This window comes from Crocodylus porosus, unplaced genomic scaffold (genome assembly GCF_001723895.1).
Source record: "Crocodylus porosus isolate Cpor-Errol unplaced genomic scaffold, CroPor_comp1, whole genome shotgun sequence".
Taxonomy (NCBI): Eukaryota; Metazoa; Chordata; order Crocodylia; family Crocodylidae; genus Crocodylus; species Crocodylus porosus.
Genome location: NW_017728918.1, coordinates 90,107,040 through 90,127,783, shown reverse-complemented (window position 1 = coordinate 90,127,783; position 20,744 = coordinate 90,107,040). Strand labels below are relative to the sequence as shown.

Here is a 20,744-nt window from a genome sequence, read left to right as displayed (position 1 = left end):
TGTCAAATCCAGTTCATAACATAAAAAGCATAAAGACAAAATTGGCCTAAAGAATTTAGCAGTCATGGATGAATTAGATACGCTGACTTTTGTCCTTGTACCTTTTGTTTCTTCAAATGCACAGCTCCCTCCCAGTTTAAACCTGCCTGGCTTCATCGGCTGCTTGGAACTTGTCACCCTGAATGATGATCTCCTCAGTTTATACAATTTCAAGCACATCTACAACATGAACACCGCCACATCGCCACCTTGTGCCAGGTAGAGGAAAGTTCAGTTGTCACACTGACTGCTGTGCTTTGAGAGAGCCTGCAGTGTTTGCAGGCCAGAATGCCCCAAAAGCATATATATTCTTAATGCATCAGTCTTTTCCTTTAAATATAAAAATATCAGGATAATATTAACTTGGTCCATGCTGAAGAACATTTGCCACATTAAACTATTATACATACTAACTGGTTTGATCTAAGATTTGTATTGTTATTTTCCATCTCAATAAAATATACCAAATTATTTATTAATTTGTCTGAAACAGAAATACTAGAAATGCTAGAAATAAATGTGTAAGTTAAGGAGACTGAATAGAGCAACCAGAATGTAGGTTTTTTCCCCCCGGATGTTTCTTACATATAGTGGGTCTTGTGAATGACAACCCAAGTTCATTTCAGTGCTAGAATAGTGTATGAAATCCCAGTCCAACTTGATTAAAAACAACAGATTTTAGTCGACTTCCATGGGAGCTGGATGTGTTCTTAAAAAGCATATCTTTCCCTATCATGAGAAAGGCCTGTGGCCCTACAGGTTTGTGAGAATGAGCCAAAGAACTCTCCTTTCCCAACATGTAACTTAACCTCAGCACAAATCCTTGATCTCATGATAAGAGAGATAAATATACTAGCAAAGCCATACATAATTTTTCAGGGAATATTCTTAGATTGCAGTAATTAAAAAGATATAAAATCAGAGGTCTGAAGTCTCATTCCTCCCAGGGATAAATGAAAAAAAAAGTTTAATACAAGACAGCATTTTAAACTTTGATACCCTGTTTTTCTTGTGTGACTATAATGATGAAAACACACTGATATCATCTCTGATATGTTTTTTCGCTTCTTCTCTTTTTCATATTAGAAATAAGCTGGCCTTCACCCAAAGCCGGGCGGTGAGCTATTTCTTTGATGGCTCTGGCTATGCTTTGGTGAAAAATATTGAGAGAAGAGGAAGATTCAGTCAGGTGACTCGTTTTGACATAGAAGTTCGAACACCAATAGACAATGGGCTTATTCTCCTGATGGTTAATCGGGTGAGTACAAACTCTACTCTCATCCTGTGCCTGCGCTCACCCCTTGCCTTCTTGTGCCTATTCTGCGTGATTATTGTAGAATATTCCATATATTAAGAAATGTATGTTTCACTTTGAAAAAGAAATGTATTTGTCTGCTGCATATGTTATTGTGAGACACCTGAAGAGCTGGACACAAAAGCCCCCAAATCCTCTGATTTGCTCTTATTTGATCTGATTCTGCTCTCACACTGGTGCAATCAGGATTTGAATGAAGTCACACCACTACTTTAAATAAGACAGGAATCAAGCACAATGATTGCATGTTTTATTGAAACATAAGTGAATTGTAAGAGCCAGTGGGGACGTCTGCACAAGACACTAATGAGCAGTAGTTACTGTGCATTACTTGTATAAGCAAGTACTAAATAAATGCACAGTAACTGGAATTACTGTGCAGTAGACCCAGCAAACACTTTTTAAGTAATGCTACTATGCAGTAGCTTAACAGTACTGTGCAGTAGCATCTCAGCATGGGTTTTTGCCAGATGATGCTGCTGCATGGTAGTATCAGGCTACTGTAGATAGATGCAATGTGTAGTGGCTGACATGAAGTTTTACGCATTTGTCTTCTGGTAGGTATATCTGACACAATTGTATAATTGTACAAAATTGTACAGTTACTATCGTAGCCTGAAATTAGATATTAGCCCAAACCAAAATCTGCATCCAAACAACCTTACATTTTCAAAAATTTAAGAGTGAGTCCTACCTGTGCAACGGTCTGACACAATCTTCCCCATACAAACATCCTGAAGCCACAAGAAGCTTTGAATACGAACTCAGACAAGTGTCTGCCTCTACCTCAAACTTTCAAGCCCTGTGCGAAGTATAATGAATGAATAAAACAACAGAAAGGGATTTGCTGTGTAGACACAGTAAGTGCACACAAATCACTGCAGTGGGCAGTTACTGTGGAATTACTTCTATGCTCATTAAAAGGTTTACTCACACTCTTGCCTTTGGGGATCCTTCTAGGAAGGATTACTGCAGTGCAAATTGTTCTGTAGCACTGCAGGCCACCAATAACCTTAGCTTTCAGAAGGTTCCTGAGAAGCAGGAATTGTTGCACACAGACTTCTCTGTACTGGATCCAGAATTGATTTCTTCTGAGCAGAAATTTCCCAATTTTTTCTGAATTATATGTATGTATTTTTTTCTTTTATAATTAACGATGAAAATTATATTCAGATAGGACATTAGCTCTGGAAAACCAGTTCTGCTGAACTGAACAAACCAGCTGCCATTATTCTGTTCCATTTGAACAGCTGCTAAATATGTAAAATGAATGTATTTTTTATTTTGTTTACAAGTTTGGGGAGGTCCATAACAAATACAAACTGCAGTGTCATTTAAAAATACTGAACTAAATTCTTCCCTCAGTTATATTAGTTCAGCTCTATTGATTGCGGTGAGGGGGGAAAAACAGTATAACTGACAGCAAGTTTAGCTGACCAGCTTCTGTTGATTTTCAGTGACTGTTTTTTTCTTCTTTGAGGATTACTGTTCTCATGCCCCTGCTGAAGACTAGTATTAACAACTGAAAATTATAAAAAAACCAATAGCAAAAAACAAATACAAAAAAATCAGGGCAGGTCTCCATTTGCTGTAAACTGCCCTCTGGGACTCTGAAGTTTATATTTAGTTTATAAATCTAATCTTATGCTAAAGATTTTGATTCTTAAGGATAACTCCATTTCATAGTCCACTTGTTTCTGGCTCTTTTTCTCCCCCATGTTTCCTATACTTTCTTCTGAGAGATTCAGTTCCCTGGTGGTAGAATACTGTTCCTGTTTATAAGCTAGATATAGCCACAAAAGCCAAATTTATGTGATATAGGTAATCCAACACACCCCCTGAAAATTAGAATTAAAAAGCCTATACCTGCACTACAGGCTTCTGCCTGCACAGGTCTGTTGGTCAGGGTTATAAAGTTCAACCCTTTACTGATTTAGCTATGTTAACAGAAGCTAGTATAAATTGGAGCAGCCAAATTATGTTTCTGCAAGGACACCTTGTTTCTTTTGAGGTCAGTGATTTTACTGTAGTGGGACTAAAAAACATAGCTTTACAGTTTAGCATTGCTGCATCCATACCAGCAGCACTTTGTTGAAATAGTATACTCATACCCATATGTTAATAAAGCACTGGTTGTATAGACAAACAGTTGACCAAAATCCCATGTCAGTACTCTTTACCAAATGGTTATGAACAAAAACAGAAATCCAAGAATTTTTTTTGTTTGTTTCTACAGTGAATAAGTTTTTTTTTCTGCAGTGAATAGTGCAGCCAGCCAATTGTGCTATACATGAATTTCTAAACTGCTTTCATAAAGAATTGTATACGTGGGGTTTTTTTAATGCCATTTGTTTTGTATAGAGTATGTTCTTCAGTCTGGAGATGCAGAATGGATTCCTGTCTCTGCAATATAACTTTGGCTTCAGCAATGGCTCTGTGCTTCTTGAAGATTCAATGAAGAAGGCTCAAATTAACGATGCAAAATTCCATGAGGTATAAACTGGTGTAGAATTTCTTTGATTTATCAAGCCTGCCAATCGCCATGAGGCAGAGTGTAGTTTATCCACGATCTAATGAGAGAATGAAATGATGATAGACCAGATATTCTACAGCACCAAATGTGAACAGGAATCAGGGACCATGTTACCAGACCCACAGGGGGATCCTAAAGTCTGAGTCCAAAACACAGGCTGAGTCAAGGTTCAGGAATTAGGTACCAGATTACTAGATTCTAGGGCAGCAGTTTCCAAACTGGGTGTCGTGACCCCAAATGGGGTCACAGCATCAGCAGATAGGATTGCAGGGGTGGGGGGCTATGAGTTGGGAGTAAGGGGCCATGCTGAGGAAATGGACCCATAAATGGGGTTGAGCTGTGCAAAAGTACTGTTCTGGGAGAAATCCAGGAACAGAGCCTGAGTCACAGGCTAAGTCAAGGTTCAGGAGTCAGGAGCTGGTGCCAAGGTCAGGATGTGCAGGAAGTCCAAGCCAAAGTCAGGGTCTGCCAGAAAACAGATCTGGACTCAAGGTACACCAAGGATCAGAACTGGAGTCAGGGTTGGCCAGGATTCAGGGTCAAAAGTCAGGTACCGCATTACCAGACCCCAGGGGAGTTTCCAAAAAGCCAGAGTTCAGGAACAGAGGCAAGCAGGGTCAGAAATCAGAGAGATTTGCTGCCACAGAAGGAACTAAATAGGGAGGCTGCTCTCCCCAGCAGCCATCAGAAGGCCCAAACACTGGCCAGCTGGTCCATTACCTGGGGTTCGGTTGCCAGTCAGAGCCCCCAAGCAGATGTGGCCAACCAGGCAATAAGCACAGGTTCCCTGACAGGCAGGTTATTGCTAGGGACCTACCTAAATTGTGGCAGCACTGTGCTGCACAGTGACTGCTTTAATCTTGCTCTTTTTGCCACGTGTCTCCCACCCCACCACTGATTGACGGAGGGGTCTCATTGGCCCCGCTGCTCGCCATTTGCTGCTGATCAGCCAGGAGGCAAAATACAGTTTTAAACATGCTGCCGTTTTTGCTTCCCTGCCAGTCACGAGCAAGCAGCAAGGCAGCTCAGGCCTCTCGGCCAATCAGCAGCAGGAAGCCTGTGCATATGTGGCATATTTAAAACCAACTTTTGACCTTCCAGCTGACTAGCAGCAAGTGGCAAACAGTGGGGCCACTCAGTGCTAATCAGTGGTGGAGGAGTTGCGTGGCAAAAAGCATGAGATTAAAGGAGCTGCTACGCAGTACACTTCTGCCACAATTTAGGCAAGTCCCTAATGCAGTTTAGGTTTGCTTACTGCAGGATGTAAGCACACGGAAGTGCAAAAGGATCAGCTGACATATTTTTGCAAATATTTAGTTGGTCTAATAAAAGATATTACCTCTGCCACAAGTTTTGATTCTTTTCCCCCCTTCAAATAGCATACCATATTTTCTCACATCCACCAGGCACTTTTCCACCCAAAAACTGTTAGAAATTGTAGTAAGCATTATATGCATGCAATATGGTAAGAACTGTTTCTGCCAGTTAGAGAAGGGGTGGGCAAAGTTCAGGCCTTGGGCCAGATCAGCCCCAAGGCAGAGCCATGATCCGCTGCCTGCATGCCCCTGTATCTGTCTTGCGGGCAGGGAGGGGCATGCAGGCAGCAGATCGTGGCTTTGCCCCAGCTCCAGCCCCATGCTGTCACTGCCACAAGATCCTGGCCCTGACCCGAGAGCACCTCCCTGCTCAGCCTCATGCCCTGCCTATGCCTCTCCAGGCCAGTTTCCATAGGGACCCTGGGAGCACAAGGCCATCATGACGCCATGCTATCATGGCTCCACCACTCCCAGGGTCAGCATGAAGACCAGCTGAGAGTGGCACAGCCAGGGGTTGCTAGGAAGTAGAGTCCAGCCGCCAGCCAGATCCACCATTTTGCCCACCCCTGAGTTGGGGCAAAAGTGCAAATAAAATCTGCATGTGATTCACAGGGACCAAAACAAGGAGCAGGCTCTGCTTCCTAGTTGCTGCTAATCAGTTACTTACTGCAAGGAAATAACTTTTTTTCTTCATTCTGCCTTTCAAAACCAATGTATATAGTATTATACTGATGTGTGCTGCATGTGAGATAATATAGTCATTATTGTATTTAGCCATAACCCTATTCCATTAGGAAGTGACTTATGCAGAGGAAAATTCAGTACTGGTTTTTGATCTATAGACACTTGTTTATAAATTTCAGTGACTCAGAAACTAACACTGTACCTGCAGCAGGTGTACCAGAGAATTTGTTTCAAAGCAATTTAACTCTGACAATAGCAGTAATAAATCTGAACTGTAACTTCATTTCCATGATGTAAATGCAGAAACTGATTGCTGATGTTAGTGGGGTTACAGTACTTTTTAACTTGTATGAGAGCAGAATTTATGTATCACAATAGAAGCAGTTTTAAAGATATATGTCCATATTCTTGTTTGGTAAAAATGGGAAAATATTTGAAGTCATGCAAATGTCTTATTTATACCATCCTGCAACTTAGCCAATGTTGATATTTTCTAGAAAGTAAAAGGTCCTGTTTTTAGCCATTAACTAGGCTAAGTACAGACAGTCAAAACATCCAAGGCTAAATCAATTCAATCCTTGCAGTCTAGACTAAACTGTGTAGATTGAACTAATAAGGAAGTGAACAGACATTCACTTTTGATTCCAGAAATGTAACCACATGGCTGCAGTGGCCCAGGTCAGAAGCTGAGGGGGCCGGAGTGTGGCAGGGAGTCAGGGCATTAGACCACACCTCCCTGCTTGGCTGGAGCAGACAGCTTGGGCCAAGTCTACCTCATCTGCCCTGCAAGGGGGAGAGGTTGTGGGGAGGTACAAGCATCTTGGGATGCTGGGGGGCTGTGAATTAACTTGAATCTGATGGGGATCTGGGACTGAAGTTCAGTAAACCGATTTAACCTAAATCAGTTAAGTTATATCCATGCAGATTTATCTTAAACTGGTTTTGGCCATTTTGAAAGCAGTTTATATACACTGAACAACTGCTGTGTTACAGGTTAGAACTGGTTTCTCATCACTTATGTTGGTTTATGTGTAATTTCTGCCCCTATCCCATAGGAATCATATACTCAAAATAAGCTCCCTTCTAGTCATTGGGCATTTATACACGTACCTCTTCATTCTTGGACGCACCAGAGATCCACTGCTTCTGACACACCGTGCTGTGCCACTTGAAGTTGTATAAGCAGCGAAATGCACGTCAGAGCAGAGAAAATGTAGCGGTGCACTTTTGAACTAAAGCACCTCTATGATGTTTTAGTTCAAAAGCTCACTGCCGCCATTTTCTTTGTGCTGATGCACATTTCGCCACTTATACAACTGTAAGCATTGTTCAAAGTACCCAGCACTGCGGTGCTTACATGTGTAAAAATGCCCATTGCTCTCAGTTCTCCACTGACTCACAATTTTTTTGACAAATCAGAATGGTTAAACTTAGAAATAACAATAGACAACGAGAAATAACAAGCCACGACAACTTCTAAAAGGCATTTTTTGAACATTTCTTGTTTATATGTGAATTTTTCTTTCAGATTTCTGTTATTTATCATAACTCTAAGAAAATGATTTTGGTGGTGGACAGACGACACATAAAAAGTGTAGACAATGAAAGGACAGCAATGCCATTCACTGATATCTACATAGGTGGAGCCCCTACTGAGATCTTACAGTCCAGGTTAGTTTACAATCCAGGTTCAATCAGTACTTCTTTTTAACTAAATATTCAGGTTGGTGCACAGTTGTTTTCAGTCATGTGTGTTTTAGCTCCTGAACTCCATCTTTTATTTTTGTTTAAGTACAGAGTTCTGCATTTGTGCACAGATTCAAGAGACTGTAGCTGTACAGCTCTGCTGGTGATTGAACTTGCTAAATGCTTAGGACAAAAAGACATTTTTTAAAGTGTGTATGAAACCATAATCCCACCTTTTTCTGTATATAGGAAAAGCTATTCCCCCCCACCCAACCCTTTGTTTTTGAAAAATGATCTTTGCTGCACAAAAGTGTCCTTACGGTATCAGCTCAGGCATTAGATACCATGTTTTCAATTAAAGGGATGATTTTTTTCCCGCTACAATTTTCAATTCTAATAAGTCTCTGTTATCTACATGGGCAACTGTTGCCACCTTAGTTCGGGGGGGGGGGGCATCTGCACTTCCTGTGACCAGCCTCACTGACTGGGAAGAGCAATCCTGCCAACCGGGGAGGAGTCCTCCCCAGGCGATCCTGCAATGGCCAGTTGCTGTGGCTGATCACTGCAGCCGCTTCTGGGAGTGGCTGCGGCCGCTTCTGGAAGCAAGCACTGGCCGATCACTGCAGCTGCTCCCAGTAGCGGCTGCAGCAATCACAGCGATCAGCTGGCACTTGCAATGTGTGCACCAGCGCTCTCAGGGGGTCCATGTGCACTCTGTGCCCCCCCTACAAGTCACCACTGATTATCTATGGGCTGAAGCTCAGCTGGACTTGTATAGATGTGAAAATGTAAGAGGGAAGGACACATGAAATTTTTTCTTTCCCCTTAAGCCATTTGATAAAACTCCTCCTTAGTCCCATAAGCATATACAATCCCTGCTTCCTGAAATATGTAGGAACAAGACCATGACCACACCCAGTTCCTCTCTTAGCGTTAGCTGGAAGACCTGATTAGACATATTCAGAGGTGCACACTGCATTGATGTAGTGCATGTATTCCTTAGGTAAAATTAGCTAGTATTTTCATCAGTAGCGCAACTGAGGAGGCATGACCAGGCACCACTTTTGGAGGAAGAGGGGGTACACAGAGCTGCCCCATTATGCCTCTGATTTCCATGAGGGCTCCAGCTGCCAAATAATGTCAGTACTAGCAACACAAATATCCAGTATTTCCTTAAAATGCCAGAGGAATTGATAGTAAATGTGCAGTTTATTAAAACAATGGTAGGGGAGATCTTAGAAATTATAGATTAATCCCTGAAGCCCTCTTTCAAGACCGTCTTAACTGTCTGAATATTTAATTAGTAACAGGTAAAATGCTTTGATTAACATTATGTGATAAGGACAGACTGTCTCTAAAAAAAAATTATGCCTTTCAAATCTACTAGAATTCTCTGACTCAGAGGCCATCTCCACATACAGGTAAAGGAACAATGGGATCTAATGCATAATCCACACAATTGTGCTTCCTGTCATGCCACACATGCATGTCAGGAAGCATGATTGTGGGATCACAAATCAAATCCCATCATGCCTTTTTGCCAGTGCAGGGGGAACCTAATTCCAGGCTTCTCCTTTAAAGGACAAAAACATGGGAAATCATATGCATATGGCTTTCCTAAAAGTCTTTCATAAAGTACAAGAGGCAGTTAAAGAAACTGGTGTGAAAACTTCCAGAGGGACCTAGAAATGTAAGTGACTGAGCAGCCAGGAGAAAATAATATAATGAATAGTTGCTAGTTAAATGAGTATTTATATTCTGTACACTAAATTAAATGCATCCCCTGCCTCCAACTGCCATTGCCCCACTCCCCCCAGTCCTAAGCAGCTCCTTGTAGGCTGGAAGACTGCTGGCCTGCAAAAGGAAATCCTCATTTTCCTGCAGGAAACAGAAAACCTGGATCCCTGGTGATAAATAATGAATTCACTGATGTTGACACAAGTACAGTATGGTGAAGAGTAGTATAATAAACAAAAAAAACCTTGCAAAGTATACAAGTGCAGTCAGTACATATGATTGTGACAGAAATCTCAACCTGACATGAACAGAATTACTGAAAGCCGTATTCTGGTTACATGTACAGTACTTCAATTCCATTCTGAGATGCCTGAATGTTATCTCTTATGAAGTAAGATGCTGACTATGGAAAAGAGAATGGAAATAGACAATGAGGTAGTTTATTGGAGGACAAGTTAAATATAACTTTAATTATATAACTTGTTCAAAACAAATACAAAAATCACACCATGCCCTTTAATTACAGTTATTTTAACATTCTCATGGTTTCTCTGCATGATTTCTTCTCAGTTCTCACAAGCATTTATCAGAATTGATGCACCTTAGCTTTTCAGGATATAAAATGTAGGTAAAAAGTCACTTTACATAAAAGAGATGGAAACTGAGTACCACTGGGGTAAGGGAATTTTAGCACATTTTTTCTAAATACCTTGTGCCGCAGGAAAAAAAACCCACTGAGTTAAGGGTTTGACTTTGTTTTCCAGCCATGTTAGCTCACATCTGACAGTAAATACTGGTTTTAAAGGCTGCATGAAAGGTTTCCAGTTTCAAAAGAAAGATTTCAACTTGTTAGAGGAGCCTGGAACCCTGGGAATCAGCTACGGCTGCCCAGAAGAATCACTGGTAAGTTCAACATCATGCATAAGACTACAACTAATGTTTTTATTCTGAATTTGACTTAACATGCTTTATAAACTAGGTAGGGTAGGTTTATAATTCAGAGAGACCTCAACAATTGGAGGATTGGACCAAAAGAAATCTCATTAGGTTCAATAAGGAGAAGTCCAAAGTCCTGCACTTAGGATGAAATAATCCCATGCACCAGTACAGGCTGGGGACTGACTGGCTAAGCAGCAGCTCTGCAGAAATGGACTTAGGGGTTACGGTGAACAGTAAGATGAATATGAGTCAGTGTGCCCTTGTTGCAAAGAAGGCAAACAGCATACTGGGCTGCATTAGTAGGAGCATTGCCAGCAGACCAAGGGGAGTGATTGTTCCCCTCCATTTGGCACTGGTGAGGCCACATCTGGAGTACCGTGTCCAGTTTTGGTCCCCCCACTACAGAAAAAAAGGGGACAAAGCAGAGGGAAACAAAAATGTCGAGGGGGCTGGGGCACATGACTTCTGAGGAGAGGCTGAGGGAATTGGTCTATAGAAGAGAAGACTGTATTTAGTCCACAGAAGGGAAGACTGAGTGGGTTTTGAATATCAACCTGCAACTACCTGAAGGAGGGTTACAAAGAAGATGCATCTAAACTGTTCTCAGAGATGGCAGATGACAGGACAAGAAGCAATGGTCTCAAGCTGCAGCAAAGGAAGTTTAGGTTAGATATTAGGAAAAACATTCTCATTAGGAGGGTAGTAAAACACTGGAACAGGTTACCCAGAGAGGCTGTGGAGTCTCCATCCTTGGAGAACTGACCCAACAGAGTCTAAAGGAAAATATACTATATATCTTTTTATTACTAACTTTATTGTATTGCTAGAAATGGCACATTGTGTGTATTGTACAGTATAATAGGACATTTTATAGTATTGCATTAGTACTGAAAAGTATTTTAAAAACACTATCTACAACCAACTTGTGACTTCATTTACTTGACATGCAGATGTCCCGCAAAGCATATTTCAATGGAGAGAGCTTCATTGCATCCAGCCAAAAAGGATCTCCCTTTGATGATTTTGAAGGAGGATTCAATTTCCGAACCTTGCAGCCTAATGGATTGCTATTCTATTATACTGAAGGAGTGAGTATAGTTTTCCTTGGTGTTTTCTAACTTATCCACATTTGCCATCTAAACTTGGAAACATGGCATGTAAATATGTTGAGTTAACCAAAACAGACAGCCTAAAGTATCAGAAAGTGTCAGTTCTGTAAGGAACCCTACTGTAAAGAAGTGCTGTAAAGTACTATAAAAGAAGAACACAAAATCACAAATGGAATGCAAGCATTGCTGGACTGATGGAGATTGGGCCCTAAATGGGAAATAATGGAGTAACTATTTAATGAGTGGCCTAAATATCAGATGCAAAGAAACCATTTCTCTTCTAACTGGCACACTTTGCCCCTGCAAAAACACCTAGGGGAACAGCAATAATATATATGTGACAAGCAAAAGGAAAAATAAATATTATGGGAAACTTCACAGAACTTTGAAGCTTACTGCAATGTGCTTGTCTTTGAAACATTTTTTTTTTGTGTGTTTCAGTCAGATGTATTTTCCATCTCTATGGATAAAGGTGCTGTAGTTTTAAATACAAAAGGAATCAAAGTTCAGTCAAAAGATAGCAATTACAATGATGGTAAAACTCATTTTATCATTACTTCTGCCTCACCAGAAAGGTAAGGCTACTCAGCATGTTTTAATTCACCACCACCACCGCTACTGATATATAATGTTTATACAGTGCAAGTTGTCTATTAATGTTTTTGTAAAGCAGATTTCAAAGCCACTATTTTAGAACGTTTTTCCATACTACTTCTTGCAAGGGATAAACAATTAAAAAATACAAACCTCAAATCTATATGGTTGTAGTCTACTCTGCTTGACCGCAATATGCAATTATTTTAATAAAACTTTGTCAGGGGAGAGGAGGGGTACTATTTTAAGCTTGTGAAGATTTTTTTTTTTCTCATGGAAAAACACTGATAACTAAAAGCTGCAAATTGGCAAATGATTAATTCTTCAGAAGAATTGACTGCTTGCTTTGTTAAAACACCCCAAAAATCTTAAATTAACTGAGTCATCTTTGCTTAGAAATGTAATTCTGGATATACATGGTAAAAACTGTCCATAATACCTTTATTGTTGCCTGGCTGCAAAAATTTTAGATTCAAGATGGCAGGGAACAAACCCCCACTTGTAAAACCTGAAATATTTGTTTCATTTAAACCTGTTCACTTCATCACCATGCTCAATTTAAAAAAAAACTCTTATAATTCAAGACCAGGTTTTCAAAGTCTTCCTTACAGTCACTTGCCTATGCAGAGAAAACCTATTCTTGCTCATTTTTCAGACTCACATGGAGGTTTGCATGTGTGACCTGTCATTTACAATAATGTTAAAGACATATTTTTCAAAATGTTGCACATATATAGGGGTGGACAAAATATGGCTTGTGAGCTGGATCTGGCTCGCCAACTGTTTGTATCCAGCCTGCAGGTGGGCAGCTTCAAAATCATGGGATCAAGGCTGTGAGGACCCAGTGGCTTTAGCTGTTGGGTCGTGCCAGGCACATCCCAGACCCTTCCATAACTTACACGAGCTCCTGCCCTGTGCACCAGAAGCACACACCAACACATTAGCTGCAGTCCCAAACAGCCACCCCAATCCGCACTGGGAACTTGCCAGCAATGTCCACAGCTGCCAGCATCCACAGCTGATGCCAGTGCCCCTCTGGTACTCCTTTCAGCATGCAGGGCAGGAGCTGGTATAAACAGTGCAAGGGGCAAGGACATTGTGGTGATGTAGCTGTGGGGATGGTTAGGGCAGGAAGGGTGGGGGAGAGAGAGAGAGAGAGATGTCAGGGTGTGTTGTACCTGTGGATATAGTCTGGGCTAGGACCCAGGGCACAACGATGATCCATTCCCCACATGCACTACCCTGACACAGGAGCGTAGAGGCAACGGATCATGGCTCTGCTTCATGCTTGGCCGGGACGGGGCCAGGGCTGGTATCTGGGGGAGGGACATCCGGAACAGGTTGGGTTGGGGCTGGAATCATGGGGCCCCGGCCCCGTGCTGTCACTGCCCTATGATTCCAGCCCCAGCCCTGCCTGCCCATCCTGCTCCCAGATGCCATTTCCTCAGATCCCATCCCTGGCCCCATCCCAGCTGAGAGTGGAGTCATGATCTGCTGCCCACACACCCCTGTGATGGGTACTGGTTCTGAGGGTAGAGGCATGCAGGGACCAGATTACAGCTCTGCCCCAGGCCCTGGCTCCATGCCATCACGGGTCCATAAACCCAGGGTCTCCATGGTGACTGGCTGGGACCCACCCAGGCAGGGCACAGAGCCAGGCAGACAGGATGGGGCTGCTTAGGGAGTTTTGGTGAGCTGCTGCACAAGGGTGTGGACAGTGTTGACTCAGTCTGCAACAGCTCACTAAAATTCCCTATGTGTCCTGTGGCCCAAATAATTGCCCATCCCTGATACATACAGGGGCACATTTTGATGCATTAGTCCTGAAATAATAATGATGATTATTGGGAGGCTTTGTTTTTGATTTTAGGATTTATCACAAAGGATCAGAATCTAGAAACACCTAATCTAATATTTTGTTGTAATTGACCAATATTTACTGTTTTCAGATGTAGGCAATATGACATTAGTAGGGTGGGACCCTTTCTGCCTTGCGTTGCAATCTTCATGTGTTAAATTGCACTTTCCTTGTAGTCTCAGTTATCATAAAATTTCATAAACATCTCTAGTGCTGTGGGCCATTGAATCTGAGCTACCATCATAGCCAATTGTTTGCTGCACAGCTGGAAACAAAAGGGATCCTTTGTGATAATACCGCTATTCACTGAATCATCTCTTGATCTCTGAATTATGCAACATATATGCAAACTGGAACACTATCTGAATAGACTGCTCCAAAAAAATCAGTTGTTAAAAGGATATTTACTCTTTGCAGATACGAGCTGATTGTAGATAACAAAAATTACAGCAAAAAGAATCCAACTAAGGACAAATCAGGGCCAAAGCCTGAAAGTGCTAAGAAATTCTATTTTGGTGGCTCTCCCCTCAGTACTCAATATGCCAATTTCACCGGATGCATAAGCAATGCCTACTTCACTAGGTATGTAACATCCTCACAAGTATACTTCCAAAAATCTATGTCTGATGGCACAGAGTATAATACTAAAGAGAACTAATTATTTTCAGAGTAAAAATATTTTTTCTTATTTTCCCAGTATGTGCAAACTTCTGTTTCTCTTATTTACCATCAAATCTGCCAGAACTGCCCTGCTAGGTCAAGAAACTGTTAAACTGGAAATAACTGCTGATGTAAATCAGCTTTTAGTATTGCACCTGCTATTTCCTCTGGTGCAAGATGTCATTTGTATAGCTGTTAATTTACATTTTTATTATGTAATTTCCCGGATTGCCTCTGAAATAAAAGGATGATGCATTGCAGGGTCCTCTTGAGTTGTAAGCTCAATCTTAGAAAAACCATCAGGTTTTGCTCTATTTTGCAAACTGTTTCTATATAGTTTTTTCCAAAGGAATGTAGGGCAGAAAACTGAAGCCAGTTTTGTGTGTACAGAACAGTACAACGCAGACAGAAACTGTGCAAGATATACAGTGTCTCACCAGTATTTTATCCTAGAAGGACCATCTGTAAGGGTGAACAGATATTTCATATTTTGTTGCTTGCTGAGAAAAGTACCGCCAGATGGGAAATTGCTTTATTATGTAGGCACCTGCCCCCTAATAACTATAATTAATATGTACTCAGATTTATTTTTCCAAAATAAATTTATCCAAAAAGTTTTATCCAAACCAGTAGTAGTATAGCACATTGGGGTCCCAGGGGTGGCCATGACATCTCCTTGGTGTCTCCACAACTGGTACCCGCTCCACCCCTAGGGTGTCTTCCTATGTCACCCAGCATGGCTTCATGGTATAACAGTTATAATGGGGAGGCTGCCCATGGGCCTTTGCGTGGCCCCGGTTCAGCTGAACCCTTGCTAGGGTTCCCTGGCACCCTACTGGTCCATACTATTCCCCAGGCCCCTCGCTGGACCTCTCTGGTCCCAGGCACCTTGCTGAGCTGCTCAGGCCCTGTAGGGCACCCAAAGCCTTAGAGGCTAATTTCTTGGCTCCAGATCCTGCCCTACACCATGCCCCAAGCCTCACGGGTGTTATTATACCATTGTTCTCTTGTTGACACTTCAACCTCCTAGGCCTCCACCCCTTCACTCTTGCTAGGCCTTCTAGCCTGGGCCCACTATGTTGGACCTGGCCTTGACAAACTAGCTCCGATTTGTCCCTTCCGGTCACCAGACCCCTGGCCCTTGTCTGCCAGGCCTCATGCCCCTGTGTGGCTGCACCCCTCCTCAGGCACCAAGCTCCTGGGCCCTGCCTGGCCCTGTAAGCCTTACACTATACCCACTCTGGGTCAGTAGTCACTTGGGCTTTGAGCATGCCCTTGGCAGGGTTCAAGGCGATTGCATGCCTCTCAGGCAATAGTAGGACCTCCATAAATCACCCTTATAGTCCCAACCCAAACCACCAGTCTAAATATAACATAACATAAGCCTCGGGGTTATAACATAACCAGCAACAATGGAAGCAGCCCTCTACCCCTTTAAGAGGGCAAGCCTCCTTCACCCCTCATGCTCACCTACTTCCCAACCTGGGTTCCTTGTGAGCTTCCCAAGCCACACTGTTCCTGCAGGCTAGTGTTGCTAGGTGTACAATAATTATGGTATTTGTACAATAATTTCAACCATTGCACAATATACAATCAATAATAGTAAAAGTGTTCAAAACGTACAATAATTTTTGAGGCAACTAACTGATGTAGTCTATGCAAAACCTAAGTCACTCTCAAGGTGTCTTAACCAACTTTTGCGTCTGCTGTCAGCACTTTCTTACGACTGCTTGCCTTGAAACAAAGCAATGTTTTAACTTTGATAACCCAGTTCTCACTCACTCACTGGCGATTTACAGAGAGCAATATGAAGTAAATAAGAAGAGGACTTATTTGCATATTTTTTTCAGTGTACAGTACTTTTTCAGCAAATACAATAATTTTGAGCTTCCATTATGATCATTTTGTATTCAAGACCTGGCAATGCTGCTGCCAGCAGAAAAGCAGTCAGTCCAGTGTCCCTGGGTAGCTCTCTAAGGCAGGAGCTCCTAACCCTGCAGCTGGCAGGGCTAGACTGGCTTGCCAGCCTAAGCCCCAGGTTTATATCCTCCCAGGGCCCTGCCCCATTCCAGTCAGCAGGCTGCCTGCAGGTGCCGACTAATTGCCTCATTTACCCCATTGCCCTGGCAACTGGCAGCTGCTGTACCCTGCCTAGCCTGCAGTGCTCCCTGGCTGGGCTGCTTTGACCTTAAAGAAACAAGGAGCCCCAGACTCTCTATTACAGATGGCTATTGGAAAACTGGAACCATGTAACAATTATAAGGCTCCTTGGGCACATCTGCACATTCATTTAATGCACCACAGTTACTGCGCATTAAGTTTAGCGCTTGTATAATCAAGTACTAAATCAATGCATAGTGCCGGAGCATGCCTCTTTAGTGACGTTACTGCGCAGTAGCCTAATAAAACTGAGCACTAGCATATTAGCACTGTTTGTACTGTGATGTGCTACTGCACAGTATTATAAGGGTACTGCGCAGTTAGCATCTCATGTAGACACGCCTCTTGAATAATAATAGCAAGCCAAATTTGGTCTTGCCCAGCACTACCCGTACCACAGGTTGTAGCAAGAGCAGGTTCCACACAATACGTGAACTGGTGGGCAGGGAGTGGGTAGGACATTTCACAGTCTCAGTGAGGAAGTGTTAGGAGCAGAATAGATATAGGCTATGGTAGATTGGTTTCCCAATAAAGATAGATAGATATGCTTCTGAGGCAGCACTGTTATATGCTCGCCCTTACTCAAGGAAAAAAAATAAGGTATTTGCAACCTCACACAGATTTGTTTTCAAGGAATTTAAGTCACAAAGTCTTTTAAAATATCAGTTTAAATATAATTGAAAGATCTGTATTTTTCACAATGATACTAAATGAAAAAACAGCTATATATTTGACATTAACTTACTATGGATGTTTTAATCATGTTTTAGTTCTACTATGTAAAAAAAGTTATGCTCACAACATTTCTGATAACTATTCATAACACCTTCTCCTCTTTGAAACACAGGCTGGATCAAGAAGTTGAAGTCGAAGATTTCCAGCGGTACCCAGAGAAAGTCCAGGCTTCCTTTTATGGATGCCCTGTTGAATCCCCTCCTGTTGCTCTTCTCCATAAGAAAGGAAAGAATTCATCGAAAGCCAAAGGAAGTCGTAATAAAAAGGTTAGTTAGCACCAAATTACTTGTGACTACTCTGATACCAGCTTCCATTTGGCCAAAGTCCACAGTGTATCATGATCCTAAATTTGCCAGATGGTTGTGGTTCCAAAAGAGGTCATTTGAAAAGCAACAGAGGATGGGACTTGATCCCTCTGAATATGCCTTAACTCCAAACAGATGCTCTGCCTTTGCCAAGATTCTCTAGCCCAGTGATTTGTCTGGAGAAAAGGAGATATAAAAGCTGTACTAAAAGTCAGGGAGTATTGTAGCAGTTGCAGAAAAAGAATGTAGTAGTTCATTGAATCCCAGTACCAGGAAGGACATGATATAATTTCCCCAACATAAAATTTTCAGATACAAAATTATTTTACACTTGATATCTTAGCAAAAATATCTACTGTAAGTCTTCTACTGGTAGAGAGCTACAGACCAACATTAACCTAATCCCATCTTCAGCTGCATTAACCTCAGCTTTCCTGCTTTCATTCGAGGGGTTGGACCAAATGAACTCCGAGGTCTTTTCCAACTCAGTGATTCTGTGATTCAAAGAACACTCACACCTTTCTGTTGTGCCTTAATTTTTGAGGTGTCCTAGCAAGTGTGAGGGAATGGGCGTTCTCATGTTTTCTCTGAAGTTTGAAGATGCTGCTTATTTCTGCTTTCAGCTTCTTCTATGCAGTTTCATTAAGTACAGTCAGCTTTATACTATATTATGTATATCATCATTATTATTATGAATATGCATGTCTGCACAGCACATATATTATTATGTATACTAATTAGTAATATTGCTGTTATTTACTGTAAGAGTAAATAACAGTAAAATGTCGTCCCACTATATTAACACTGAACTGAACCATAATAAAGCTTACATCATTTAAAGGAAAGAAAAACTCAAAGCCTGGGCTTACATAGGCAGTTACATAAGAATTGTCATGGGATGTTATTATTTGCCTCTATCTGTCCTTCTTCTGTGTCAATGCTACATATGAAAGAAGACGCTCATTATGACAGAACTATTTTATTTAGGGACATATATCACTTAGATTTGGAACGACTCCAGGTATTTTTATAAACATTTCATTAAAATATTCCCCACTGGCTAGATAAACAATATTGTTACTGCTAATCATATCCACATCCACTTGGAAACTCACTAATCAAGAGTTTTTCTGTATAAAGGTGGGAAGAGATAAAGACAGAATCTCACAGGTTTTAACTGACTTCAAAAAATCAGACCAAGAAATCGGTGCACAAAGAGACCCTCACTGCCACTTGTCCAAGAATCCCAAGGCAATTGACCATGCCTATCAATTTGGAGGAATAGCAAATAGCCGGCAGGAGTTTGACTACCTACCAAAGGACTTCAGTGAAAGGTAAGATAATAGACAGCAACCCTAGAAATGAAAAACAGCTCACAGTCCAGGAAAAACAGCAATGGAAACAAAAACCTGGAACTAATAAAATGTATTTCTGTCATTACTTGGATTATATTCTGTAGCCCTTTCATGAGTCCTTCATCTGTTTTGTCTCTTGATATATCTTGTTTCCCTGTCTATTCATTTGGCGTCTAAGCCATTCTGGTTGCTAGTACAATATAAAACAGTACATTCTAAAACTTTGTAGCAAGCAATCTTCATCCCTTTTATATCACAAGGCAGTAAGATTTGGCTAAATTCTGCAGTTTCATTTAATCCTAACTATTATGCCTGTTCACGTCAATAGGTGCTTAGACTCAGTAAAAAATGTGGGACCTGATCCAATATTAATATTACAATATCATATTGTGACATAAAGGTCTTCATTCAAAAGTATGTTATGCAGGCTATATCATACCACCAGTCTCCACCCACAAACAGTAATGATTTCAGAGAAAGAGGCATGGCCTTAAGTGAACATATGTGTATAGGAATCACTATACCATCTACTGAAGTTTAGTCTAGTCACATCTCATGTAGGTTATAGCAGGTTTTATAAAGCTATGCAGTGAATTAAAACATCAAGCTATAGACACTGTGTCCAATTCAAAAAGCAAGGGAAAAGTAAGTGAAAAGGCCTGGGTAGCAAAGGTTTTTAGACTTTACACATTCACAAAAAGTGCCATATGGTATTTTATGACTATAAATGGTCAGGATCTTGGCTTAATTTTTATACATAAGACAGAAAATTCAACACAATGCTATGTAGCAGCAATAGTAGGGTAGTGTCTCAGAGGCAGATTGCCATATATTGACTTGCAAACAATAGGACTATTACATTTGATTTAATTCAATTCATTGTTTTCCAAATATCTATTTCAAGTCTGATGTTGAAATTAAATGTAATGCATATGAAAAAGAGGGATCATAAACCCAAAGTGTAGCAGAAACATTCATCCCTAATAGCTGCTTTTTGTTTTAATGGCCATGAATGCTATTGTGTCATAATGTTATTGTTTATTTTAAAATAGCTATGACTTCTGACATTTTTAAGTCTTTCTGGGTTATTAGGTGTATTTTTTGTAAAAGCAGGTCAGCAAAAGTAACTGAGAACCTTAAGAGTTGTCAAGCTAAACCTTGGATTAGATGAGAAGCTATTAGAAAGCAGGAACTCAGCAATGACATTCTGCAACACTAACAATCAGGCCAGTAAACTCTCATACCTCCACTACACTAAAAGGAGAGTTTAACATTGCCCCAACATTTTTCATATCTCCACTACTATTAGCAATATTGGGAGGCCAAGGGCACGTAACATTGTAATCACCATCCCAATTAGATCTTCGGCTTTGATGTGCTTTTGTGTGCAAGAAATGAATATATATTAACTCTGATCGATCTGTATGGAATGATCTATATCAGTGGTGCCCAACCTATTCAGCCCAAGACCAGATGAGAAGCATAGGGCCAGTCCGCAGGCCAGATTCTACATGCAGTTTGGTCTTTGGCCCGAATCCAGTGTGGGATCAGTCTAGGATGTGATCCAGCACACCAGCCCAGTCACGTTCACCAGATCCAACTATAGAGTGACCCCACATGTCCGATCTGGCTATGGAGCAACCCTGAGTGCCAGCATGGTCTGGGCTTTGTTCATCTCCTACTTGTACCATCCAGCCAACAGGACTCGCCACAGTTCTG

At 41.3% G+C, this 20,744-nt stretch overlaps 1 protein-coding gene across 1 annotated transcript in view; it reads left to right on the top strand.

Annotated features, from left to right (window-relative positions):
- Nucleotides 1-20,744, top strand: part of LAMA4 (laminin subunit alpha 4) — a 172,598-nt gene that overhangs the window by 137,675 nt on the left and 14,179 nt on the right. The window contains exons 22-31 of the mRNA XM_019537929.1: nt 125-258; nt 1,126-1,297; nt 3,716-3,847; nt 7,416-7,558; nt 10,075-10,213; nt 11,200-11,337; nt 11,800-11,933; nt 14,228-14,392; nt 17,478-17,631; nt 18,811-19,004. Coding sequence (XP_019393474.1) covers nt 125-258; nt 1,126-1,297; nt 3,716-3,847; nt 7,416-7,558; nt 10,075-10,213; nt 11,200-11,337; nt 11,800-11,933; nt 14,228-14,392; nt 17,478-17,631; nt 18,811-19,004 — 1,505 coding nt within the window. The remainder of the gene's footprint in view (nt 1-124; nt 259-1,125; nt 1,298-3,715; nt 3,848-7,415; nt 7,559-10,074; nt 10,214-11,199; nt 11,338-11,799; nt 11,934-14,227; nt 14,393-17,477; nt 17,632-18,810; nt 19,005-20,744) is intronic.